We start from the raw sequence: 12,837 nt of genomic DNA, 5'->3' as shown, positions 1-12,837 counted from the left end.
GCAATATTCAATATAATAATGAATGAAATAACACAAAAAGTTAATAATATACAAAATACAGGAGTGGAAATAAATAATAGAATAATAAGAATCATATGCTATGCAGATGATGTACTATTAACTGTAGAAAATGAAACTCAGTTACAAATATTACGACATGCATTTAATAAAGCAGCAAAATTATATAATATGAAGATATCAAAAACTAAAACAAAATGTATGACAATATCACAAGAACCACAAAGATGCAGTTTAGAACTGGAAGGTACTATTATCGAACAAATAACAACTATTTAGATATACAACTGAACTAGGAAGGAAAGCCACATCTAGAAGTCAGAGAATAAGTTGCAAAAGCTGCAAGAATATCGGGATGTTTGAATGAAACAATATTGAAAAATAAACGTCTTAGAGTAGAGACAAAAACCAGAATTTATAAAGCAGTAATCAGACCTATTACGACATATAATGCAGAAACAAGACCAGACACTAGGAAAACAAGACAAATGTTAAACACAGGTGAAATGAATATATTAATAGAAATGGTAGATAAAACTAGACTAGATAAAATAAAAAAATATAGATATAAGAAAACAATGTGAAATACAAGCAATAAACAATTGGGTATCAACCCGAAGAACAAAATGGACTGAACATGTGGAGAGAAGAAGTGAAGATAAAATAATAAAACAAGTCTATAGCTGAAAACCAAAGAATAACAGAAGAACAGGAAGACCTAGAAAAAGACTGAAAGATATCATTAAAGAAGATGAAGTCTTGGTCGTAACAGATATTACATATAATGCGTGAAGAAGTCTAATGTGTGCAATGCCGTGTAGACAACTGATTGCTGTGCAGTAATCGTACTGTTCAGTGTTTCGTGATAGAATATGGCATCAGTGTGCACATCGAAAATCACTTCTTAAGTCACATTTCATGATTCTTAAGAATTTGGGATAGCATACGCACATTCAGTTTTGTATCAAAGCCACAAAAGCAGACAAAACATTAATAAATACAAATAACAATTGTTAACGATGTTATGAGCTATGAAGAAGATTGAGTAGCTCTAGTATTTAAAAGACCAGAAGGAATATCTAAAATAGTGTTTCTCAATGGTACTCGTATCATCAGCGGCATGTAGAAATTTTAGATGACAGCAGCGAAAATAAGTCACTATAATTCAAAAACACGAAAATTTCGAAATAATTAAATACGCGGTATTTCTGGCTGCACACATTGTAATTAAAAGTCTGTTTCTTGTGATCTTCCATAGTTCAGTCTATATGGACGATGCCCTTTGGTTGAAAAGATCTGGGTTTAACTCCCGTCTAGGACGCGAAGAATCCCTATCAGAACTTTTCAGATGAAGGTGAGTTAGCCCGTCTCGCTCATACGGTGATGAGAGGGTTCCTCTCCCAGAAACTCTGGTTTTTCATCCTGCAAAACATGCAAACTGGTCAAAAGAGTACGCGCAAGTTACAGCTATTGTAGACAATGCAGATAGGATTAACCGCTCTATCATAAGTAGTATAAGGTTTCTAAGAAACCAAGTTACTTGGTCATGACAGGCCACTGAGCCTAATACGATAGGAAAAAATGGGAAAATTGGCAAAGTTGAGTAAAAAACTGGAGACGTGACGTATATATTCCTTATTCGTGGCGAATTTGATTCCTTGATATCTCTTCATAAATTAATATTAAACTCTACTCGTGAAATCAGTTTGGATGTGTTGCAAAATATGAAGCAATATCTGAAAAGCTTCCAAAATAATGTTCATAAGTTCCTCCCCAAGCAGATTTGAGTGGATAAGAAAATCTTTTGTTACTGGCCTTCAAACATTGCTAAATAACTGTCGGATTCAAAGCAAGAAAAACTCTTAGAACTGGCTTCAGATAGATTTCTGAAAAACTGTATATGAACAAACGATACTTACTTATTCTGGTCGATCTTCAGCTCGGAATATCAGAGCTCTCTTTGGTCAAGAAGTGAAGCATCATCTACCTTTTTTGACCTCCTACATGTGGGAGTTCGAGTTTTTACTCATGTTAATGTTAAAACAAAACGTCTAAAAGTAAAACCACATCTTCGTATTAAACTTGCAAATATTGAACCTGATATCTTGGCCATAGCGTTTGATCACAGGCAATTCCATTCCTCACATTAAACAATAATTTAGTTTGTATTCAAATTGAACTCTTTTCTTGAAAATCGTGTTTTTTAATTAAAATATTAACTTCATAACAATTTTTCTGTAGCCCTAATTTTTCATAACATCTTCCCTAAGATAATGGTACGTCCATGATGTTACTTCCCGATAGCTTCATGCGAATAGCATGACTCTGCGACACACACACACACACACACACACACACACACACACACACACACACACACACACACACACACACACACACACACACACACACACACACACACACACACACACACACACACACACACACACACACACACAAACTGGTCTACACCTGGCTACACTGCACATAAAAATGAAAAATCAGCGACTAAAGTGCACGTTTGAGCCAAAAGTAATAGAAGTTTGCATTCAGCTTAGTAAAAAAATGGCAATCGAGGCTGAACAATGAGATGTGTGTTGCTGAGTGGAACTATTTTCTTAAATTTTGTTTCTTGGTGTGTCTGTGCGATTTTTGTGTGTTTTCTGTGTTATTTTAATTATTATTTTTAAGATAAGATAGCGTACATATGGCACCGATAAAAAAAAATGGCGGCCAGGTCGCCATGTTTGTTTAAGAGTTTTGATATTAAAAGAGTTTATGCAATGTGCTGTCTGTGAGATGTATGCTTTGCGAAGAGCGATGGGAGTCTGGTTAGATGGTGATAGTGGAGTTAATACGTGCAGAAAGTGTAAGGAGAATGAGGATCTCAAGCGTGTTTCGGGTGGCGAGAGTGATATCATTAACGATAGTCAGAATATAAAAAATAGCGATGTGATAAGGAATTGCGAGGTAGTACCAGATAGGTGTGAGAGCGTCGTTGAAAGTGTAAATGAAGGTAGAAATACAGAACGAATGAATGATTTAATTGATAATAAAATGGTGATATAGATGCAAGTAGCGAAACCGCAAGGTTGAGCGCTTGTACATTTCATGTACACTAATGCCAGGAGTATTAGGAACAAGAAGGAAGAGTTTTTGGCCTTGGTTGGCACTTCCAGGCCACAGGTTGCTGATATTAGTGAAACATGGCTGACAGAAGATGATAAAGTTAGTGGGATTGAATGCGACGGGTAAAGCGTGTTCAGGAGTGACAGGGAGAATAAAAAGGGGGAGGAGTTTTATTGATGATAACTGATGAGTTGCAGCCAAGGAGTATAGAAGTTGAACTGCAGGATAGAGAAAAGAGCACATTTGAAGCTGTTTGGTGTGAGATAGAGTCTAGCAGAACAAAATATACAAGTGGGTGCTGCTATAGACCAGGCGATGGAATAGATGGTGGGGATAGTATGCATAGGCAAGTAGAAGAAATGAGTGGAAGGAGGGTAATTATTATGGGAGATTTCAACTATGGTCGCATTGATTGGAGGGAGGAGAGGACACATGGGAGGAAGGAATTGGATTTTATGCGGTTATTAAGAGACAACTATCTGCGACAGCATGTAGTGGAAAATACCAGGGGGAAGAGATTGTTTGACCTAGTAATTGCAACTGAGAATGTGGCTGTAACGAACATGACCATGTTGCCACCAATTGGTGAGAGTGACCATAAGGTCATGACTTGGGAGGTGGCTAAAGGAGTGGAATTTACAAATTTACATTAAGACATGGTACATGTGGAATTACCGGGATAGTAAGTATGACAAACTTAGGAGCGTGCTTGGTTCAGTGCCATGGCATGTAAAACTGCAAGGGCTGGATGTTGATGGTGCATGGGAGGTGGTTAAGAAGTGTTTGCAGGAGGCAATGGTTGACTGTATACCAAGAGTCCAAATAATAAATCAAGTAGGGATTAAATGGACGAATAACACCATTAAGCTTGAGCTGCAAAAAAAGAAACAATTGTGGAGGGAATTTAAGGAGAAAGGTGACCAGCAGGCGCAGGAACAGTATAAAGCTCAGGCCAGGATGGTAACAAGGGTGGTAAGAAAAGCAAAAGCGGATTACGAAAGAAAATTGGCCATGCAGACTAAAGAGAATCCCAAACAGTTTTTTCAATATGTTGCAAGTAGAAGGAAAAATGTTCATGGCAGAATGATTTTAAAAAATGCTGAGGGTAAGGAGGTAACCGAATCAGTCGATATAGTGGAATTACTGAGCGAACACTTTGCAAGAGTATATCATCCAGGTGGCGACGTTGCAGGAATGGAAGAACCAGCAGCTTATACTGGAATTGTTATGAATGAAGTAGAGGTAACTAGTCTATTACAGAACCTCAATGTCAATACATCTGTGGGATTGGATGGTATACCAGTTCGTGTCGTACGTGAAGCGGTTAAATAATTGTCAGTGCCCTTGACCATTTTATTTAATTTGAGCCTCGAGTCTGGTTCAGTCCCAAGGGGGGTGGAAAGAGGGGAAAATAGTTCCGCCTGCATAAAGGTGGTTCCAAGGCTGTTGTTGAAAATTACCGGCCAATCAGCATAACAGGAATCATTATCAAGGTCTTGGAGAAAATAGTCAAGAGGAAAATAGAAGATTGGATAGATGAAAATGGGATACTGTATCGGGGACAGCATGATTTTGTAAAGGGTAGTTCATGCCTCAGTAACTTGCTCACGTATTATAACATGGTGACGGCTGAACTGGATAAGGGTAATGGGTTTACAGTGATTCTACTGGACCTTGCTAAGGCCTTTGATAGGATACTACATGGAATTCTAATCAGTAAATTGCAGCATATGCGGATGGATATAGGGTTGGTGAGATGGATAGGAGGGTAGTTGACGGAGAGATATCAGAGCGGTTATTCAGGAGTAGAGTCCACAAGATAGCCTGTGACTAGTGGTGTGCCACAAGGATCTGTTCTTGGACCACTGCTGTTTAATTTGTTCATTAATGATATAGGAAAGGATCTGAGAGGAACAGTTCATTTGTTTGCGGATGATGCAAAGTTGGGTAGGGCAATAGTGAATGCAGATGATGTCAAAATTTTGCAAGATGATTTGATTGGAGGTCTAGGCTAAGGAGAATGGATGTCAATTTAATGTGGCAAAATGTAAGGTTATACATTTTGGAGTGAAAAGATTAGCAGCAGTTCATTACATTGGTGGAACTGTACTCCAGGAAATTGATGAGGCACGAGATTTAGGTGTGTTGGTGAATAAGGAGTTGAAGTTTAGGGGGCACATTGCAAAAGTGGCCAAATCAGCTCATCAAATCACTTGGTTGCTGAAGAATACGTTGACAAGCAGGTTATTGTTCCTCTGTATCGAGCTTTGATAAGATCCCATCTCGACTACTGTGCCCAAATTTGGTCACCTAGGTTTCTTCTTGATGGGGAGGAAGTTGAGAGGATTCAGAGGTGAATGACCAAGATGATAGCAGGTCTGTGGAATGAACCTTATGAGAACAGGTTGAGGATTTGTGGGTTGCAAAAATTGGTTGATAGGCGGAGGAGGCGAGATATGATTGAGACATTCAAATTACTGAAGGGTTTCTATAAAATTAATTCAGAAGATATTTTTGAGAACAGAGCTGATTGTGGGAGGACTAGGGGACATCCATGGAAACTGGGCAAAAGTGTGGTTAGTAAGGATGTTAGAGCTGGGTTCTTTACTTTTAGAGTGGTGAATGAGTGGAATGGGCTGCCAGAGTGTGTGGTGGATGCTATGACAGTGAATGAGTTTAAGGCGAGGTATGATAGATACTGTATGAATTGTCGAATAGTTGTGATAAATATGATTTCGGTCCTCCCTCGATGAGTCTAAGGACTCCCTGGAGTTACCCGTAATAATAATAATAATAATAATAATAATAATAATAATAATAATAATAATAATAATAATAATAATAATAATAATAAATTTAAGAAAAATTAATTTACAAGTTACCAGTCCTTCCCTCATACTGTATTTATCTGTTGAGGAATAATAACGAACATTTCAGCTATTACTAAGTTTCAACGAATGTTGAAAAACTTAATATGGCGACAATGATATAAGTAATTTAAGGCATATGATGCATAGAGCTCTATTTAACATTCTGCTTACCCCCTAAGGTTCGGCCTTTGGGATCTTCAACAAGGAATCTTTGACAGTAAGGACAAGTGAAATCTTTCCTACAGTGAAAGGAATTATAGTAAGTTATATTAAAATAATAATAAACAATATATTGAAAAGCTGTAAGAAAAGTATCTATAAATTATTTTATAAAACCTCATGTATCAGTTATAAAACGACTATATTTTTATCACTTATTCACGATGAATTGTTATAAAAAATATAAAAAAAACTAATAAAATGTTTATATAAAAATAAAATTTTGTTCTATTTATTTATTTATTTCCACGTGAATTAGTTTAAGGAACAGCTAATGAAAATATAGTGAATAGATGTAAAAAAGAAAGAAATTAAAGAAAGACTTGAAATAGCTACTTTACATGGAAAAAAAAAAAAGATATTTCAAATTTACCTGACCGTTTCCGTCTCTCTGGCTCCAGGGATATGTATCCTAATGAACAGGTTACCAGTGTTTCCTGTGCATTCTTCTACTGAACAATAATAACGAGCACTTCGGCTATAAGTAATATAAAATAAATGGGTTGCATTGACTTCCCATCGATGAATATAACTAAAAACTAAATAATGTTCAGTTAATTAAAACTGTTTTAGCTTTTTATCTAATCTTGCAATAATTTCGTTTCAATTCCTGATTATCCAAAAGTCTACGTTCAAATAAAGTATTTCGAAAGTCTATAATTTCTATTGCAACAGTATGAGCATTAGATTTTATCCTCTTTATTGGGTTGATAATGGTACATATTTAAATGACAATAGTTACATCTGCTCTCAGATATAAGCACAGCTAAGAAACTAGAAGAAAATGCTCTTTCGAATACGTAACTTAACCGATTTTGGTCAAAATCGGTTGAACGATGTGGCCTTTGTCTGTCTCTCTCTCTCTCTCTCTCTCTTGGAAAATTTTCGCTGTTTTGAAAAGTGCTCTAGGCTTTCATTACTTAGATTCAACGCCCTTTGAATTTAATGAGTATATTTGTCGAATAAAGGTGGCTGATCAAAATATTGAACTTTGAACTACTTACAGCAGGATTGAATTTGACCCTGATGTTTCTCGTAACAAGAGTTGAGCGACTCGCTACAAGTACTTAGCTAGGAGTCATTGCCATATTTTAGATAAATGTAAAAATAACGAAATATTTTAAAATGCCTAATTTGCTGATTTTTCTTATAAAATCAGATTAATGTTACAAATCAATGAAAAGTAATTACGTGTATTTCATGATAGCCGACATACGACAAATAATTCCTTCGAATCGGAAAAATCGTGTTTCTTTCTTTTTTTCTGTTAAAGACATTATGCTGTCGACCTGGTACCTATAAAAATAAAATAAAACAAAAAAATAATAAATAAATAAACAAATAAATGTAAAAATCTATATTTTGAAAACGTTATTATTATTATTATCATCGTTGTTGTGCATTATCATGAGTATTCGTTAAAGTAAATGAAATGAATGGAACTGCTGATGAAAGTAAAATAAAAGTCTATGACATTTAAAATCAAACGTTCGCACAACTATAAGAGAAATCTGTTACAAAAAAAGTTACCAATGTTTTTAAAGTCAATCCTTGATTACCCGGTAATAGTGAAGTGAAAAATAAAACCATAGTGGAAAGTAACTATTAAACACCAATTCTATAGCACAGAATGAATGAAAAGGATAAAATTCAATGCATAACTAAAAATGATCGTACTCCAATTTCATGAACATGATTAAGGGGACTCTGGAGAATGAATATTATTGTTTCATGTTAGCTTTCATTTTCACTCAACATTCCATGTTGCAGTTCATACTATGCGGTTTCGACTGGTAGATAATAACTAATGTGCTTAGTACAGTAATGTAGAATGTTGTGTGCAGAGGTGAAGCAGTACAGAAATGCTGGCATCTGAACGCTACATCTTTCACAATCAACACCAATTAGGTTTTCATACAAAATGTCATATTTAACTAAAGCTTGTGACAAAAGTTGTTAGATTTGTGCTACATACAAATAAAGACTATGTACCGATAGTCATTTTAAACATCGGATCTTTGGTTACTATTCACTGAAGGCTCTGACTAACCATTTTAATTGCTCAATTTTATAAAAACAGATACAGCATACATTATAATTTTTGATCTTAAATTTTCTCGTTTATAAAAAATACTTACTCTGGAAACATTGGTAATGTATCGAGACGAAAAACTACCACAATTTGTGATAGAGATATACCCTCAGGCAAAAGGCTAAGCGCATGTGTAGCAACATAAATAGCTTCTTTGAACACGTTTTGTGCTTTCTGCGAGTCACTGAGAAGTAAACTACCTAATGAGGCTAAATATAATTCAATGTTAAACACATATCGTTCTGCGTTTATATCAATATGTATGTTAAGGAATAAACAAGGAAAATAAACAAATATAGCAAACAATAAACAAAGAAAATAAAGAAAAACAGGGTGATCAAAATTAAAGTATCCCTCTTTAAGGCCTTGTGGAGTGCCACTCAGTAAACCAAATGCAGTGAAAATTTGCAGGAAGGCATTGTGCATCATGCGGAAGAGATATCTCAGAGGGAAATAAAAGTAATCTCAAATTTCACCACCAGGGATAGCTGTGTGATGGACCGAATGAAGATATAATTTTTTCTTTGAGAAATCCCCAGAGCCAGAAGTCACAGGGCACCAAATTCAGGTGAACGAGGCGGTCATACAGTGGGAAACACATGGCTGATCACTATGGTTTCCGTGAAACGTTCTCGAAGAACCTCCTATACGGATCGACAGATGTGTGGAGAGGCCTCCATCTTGCGTGAAAAGGCTGAATCCATGCACAGTCGCTTTTGTAGCAGTGGCGCAAAAAACTGTTAATCATATCGCAATAGTTCATGTCAGTAACTGAGCAGGTCACAGGACCCGACTGGCGAATGTCCTCAAAGAAGAATGGTCCAATGATAAACGAAGCTGCAAACCCGCACCAGACAGTAACTCGGGATGAATGCAAAGCAATTTCTTGGAATTCAAACTGGTTTTGCATAGCCTGTGCCCGGCATTTGTAGGTATTCACAGTTCAGTTCAGGTGAAAGTGAGCCCCTTATCTCCACAAAATCATACACGGCCACGTAGCGTCCAACTCCACTTGAGCAAGGAATATTAAAGCGAAAGTCAGTCGGCTTTCAAATTCCTGCGTGCGCAACTCCTGTGTTGGGGTTATCTTGAATGGGTAGAAATGCAGAATCTTCCATAGACTTTTCCAGACAGTTGTGTAAGGCACATCCATTTGTCTTGATACAGCGTGCACTGCAGGAACCAACGCTGGCCTGCTCTTCATGTCCTGCTTCACAACGGGAGTAGCAACATTATTCACTTGTTGTAAACTGATTGGTTCATCACCTTTTGCCAGGTCTAACTCTCAACGATCCCGTTTCTTCAAAACGACTAATCATTCGTCGCAGAGTACACGGAGATAGTGGCCTTCGTCGATATTTGTTCAGGCGAAGAAATTTGCATAGTGCAGCAACAGCGTTGCAATTGCTTAGGTAGTACAGCTTCATGAGCAAAGCACGTTGGGGCAAGGTTAGTTCCATCATTGTGGGTGGTATGAAAAGATGAAAGGGTAAATTACGTCCCATCTCCTTAAACCCTCCTGGCACCTGTCGAGTTGCGTGATATGCAAAGTCCATGCATTTGGTGTTTACAATAATTCCTGGTCATGAATTTTGGAACTACCTTTTTTTCTTCCAGATATCGCTTCCGCATGATGCGTAATGTATTCCTGCAAAGTTTCAAGCATTTGAATCACTTGATGGCGTCCCACAAGGCCTTAATGGATACTCTAATTTTGATCACGTGTATAATAAACAAAAGGAAATGGCGTTGAATTATAAAATAAATAAAATTGTAATATTTTACAATAATCCAGAAGACAAACTGTTTTAAAAATTATCTAATATATATATTTTTTTGCTGAAATTCAATAGAAACATCAATTTGGATTTACTTCACTTTATTTAAAACACCGCTTTATGGTCTCTCTCTCTCTCTCTCTCTCTCTCCTTCTTCTTGATAATGTCAAAACCCTCAGAAAATATCAAACATCTTTTTTTGGAAAAATACCCCTAACCCTTCTTAGCACAAACTCATCACATCTATAAATTTCTCATCAATGATTCCCTTGACAACAAACTCCATAAACATAAATCCCAGATCCGTCATATGTTATATTTATTCTTGTATTTCAGATGGAATACCAATCGCCTTCAACCTAAAAATTCCTGATTCTCTCCAAGAGAACAGAATAGTTAACCTGATAATCTGTCTCTTATTGACTCCCTTTCCTCTCCGTCACATAGATCCCTCCAGAAATATAATCCCTCCCTTCCCCTAGAAATCTGCAAAACTTGAGTGACTGTTGGTCAACGCTCAATTTTATAGACACTAATGAACTGATGATGTGCAATACGGACTCTTCAGTCAAGTCAATCCCCTTCCCTTTAATGGACTGTTTCCACAAACTGGTGCTTGCGATTCTAAGAAACTTTCTTCATATGCTCCACAGCTGGAAATATATTTACGGTGGAATCTGCTAGCTAGTGCTCTAAGCAGTAGCTTCCTCAGAACCTCCAGATGAGAGATGGCATTCATTACCCAATTTCATTACTATCTCTCTTCTGTTCTGTTTTTGAAGTTCTGAAGTGGTCCATGTCATTTCTAGTCTTAGGAACAGAAGCCCCGATTTCTATATTCCTGCCCCTACTCTCTTGTAACATGCAATGTGAGTGATATTCTTCAATGTACAAGGTATTTTAGACATGGTGTGGAGACTAGAATCGCCCTTCCTTTCATTCGATGATAAAGCAGTATCTAGTTTTTCTTCGGCATTTCTTCCAACTTATAGTTGAGCAATCTTCTGTATGAGGAGAATACCTGACTAGCTACAAATTCAATAAGAACAACACCTCTCAATAATTATAAATAAAATGAATACTGATAATTTATACTTTTTTAAATCTTTAAAAACTCACCATTGTCATCCATTAACTCAGACATGGCTATTTCAACAACAAACCTATACAGACAGGAATCCTGAAAGTAAATAATTTAATAAATCATTTGGCTTTCCAATAAATTAGAAATAAAATCAGCTACTTTATTTTTTAGGCCATAAAAGTAATGCAGATGTTAAAAATTATATATTACATTATGAATATACTCAGTACTCATTTTGTTTACCATATCCTCATCCTAGCAGATGGATATCCCTCAGAGAACAGATATTAACGTATGGTATTGTATTAACGTGATTTTGACATATTGCTATCACAACATACGAAAGCGTAAGACAAACACCATCCAATAGTTTACGAGCTATTTCAAGGTAAAAATCCTAATTTAATTTGCTTTTAAGCCAGTAATTTTGTTGTTTGGTCATTCAGGGTAAATCAGTAGACCTTACAACGAATGATCAATAGCAAAAAACGAATGCGGTTGTTAAACCGATCCATGTTTCCCAAAAACAAAAGAAGATGACAGAGAGAGCGAGAGAGAAACGATTTTATATTGAGTCAAATATATTTAAATATTTTCACGTTCTGTAGCAATTTACTAATATCATTGTAGTTCGAAAGAGAAACTGATAACTAATTTCAAAAATAAATAAATAAATAAGGCGTGAAAAAAAAGAAGGTAAGTATTCCAGAAAGAGGGCCTAAGTATGCTAAAGAACACTTGGGTACAGACGCCTGAACATCTAATATTCTAGGATAAGTCGAATCCTTATAAGGACTCAATTTATTAGCTAATCTGACAAGAAAAGAGGTCTGAAAACTCAACAGATAGTAGATATCCCTCCTATAGTAGCATAAATTAGGTTTATCAAAAGACAAGTTTTTATTTTATTTTATTTTTATATTTGGTGTTAGAGGCCATTGAGCCATATTAAGGAAATGAGCTGCGTTAAGAGATAGCTTGATATCGATCAGATGGTATGAAATATATAGTTGTCAACGACTTCTGAAATGTAGTATAGTTTCTATATCTGATCTGTAGTTACCGATTTTCTTTCGTTTATGCCTACAAGGTTATAGAATGGTTAAAATTATGTCAACTCAGTTTGACGCGATACAAAATAGTAAGAAATCTTATTTTCGTCAAATGACATACATATAAATTTGAAAATCATTAATTCATGCCAATAATAAAGTAAAAGAAAAGCATTATACTGTGATACATTTGCAAGATAATAAATATTATCGTTACCTTAGGTAATTTTCCATCAACTTCTCCGTCACACAGGTACTGTAATTTGTTAAAGAATCCGGAATAATTAAGATAGCGAATTGCTGCTTCCTGTAGATCATTGTTGTACTTTTCCATTGGTGAATATAGAAACTCTTATCCTGTTGAAAAGAGAGGTGAATGTAGTACTATGATAATCAAGTAAATTATTTTGTGGTTTCGCTATTCCGAAGAGAGTGTAAATAACAAAATTTTGTTAAATCTACATGCCATAATAAATTTTGTCTTGCGTGGTGTGAACACATTTTTATAGCTAGGTTTACAATTCAGTATAGAGCAAGAGCGGAAATTCGTTGTGTTCATACCAGCCACCGTCCTAGATGGATTCACGAAAAAGTG

General features: G+C 35.9%; 1 protein-coding gene across 1 annotated transcript in view; it reads right to left on the bottom strand.

The window, feature by feature from the left end:
* The window catches only part of LOC150100109 (minichromosome maintenance domain-containing protein 2-like), a 32,705-nt gene extending 20,129 nt beyond the window's left edge, over positions 1 to 12,576 (bottom strand). The window contains exons 1-5 of the mRNA XM_090403214.1: positions 12,460 to 12,576; positions 11,226 to 11,286; positions 8,375 to 8,537; positions 7,428 to 7,532; positions 6,189 to 6,256 (exon numbers count right to left, since the gene is read on the bottom strand). Coding sequence (XP_090259340.1) covers positions 6,189 to 6,256; positions 7,428 to 7,532; positions 8,375 to 8,537; positions 11,226 to 11,286; positions 12,460 to 12,576 — 514 coding nt within the window. The remainder of the gene's footprint in view (positions 1 to 6,188; positions 6,257 to 7,427; positions 7,533 to 8,374; positions 8,538 to 11,225; positions 11,287 to 12,459) is intronic.
* Positions 12,577 to 12,837: the final 261 nt, after the last annotated feature.

Source organism: Typopeltis vanoorti, chromosome 13, assembly GCF_054136105.1.
Source record: "Typopeltis vanoorti isolate ZY-2024b chromosome 13, IOZ_Tvanoo_1.0, whole genome shotgun sequence".
Classification (NCBI taxonomy): Eukaryota; Metazoa; Arthropoda; class Arachnida; order Uropygi; family Thelyphonidae; genus Typopeltis; species Typopeltis vanoorti.
The sequence above is the reverse complement of the archived record's forward strand: the minus strand, read 5'-3'. Positions and strand labels throughout refer to the sequence as shown.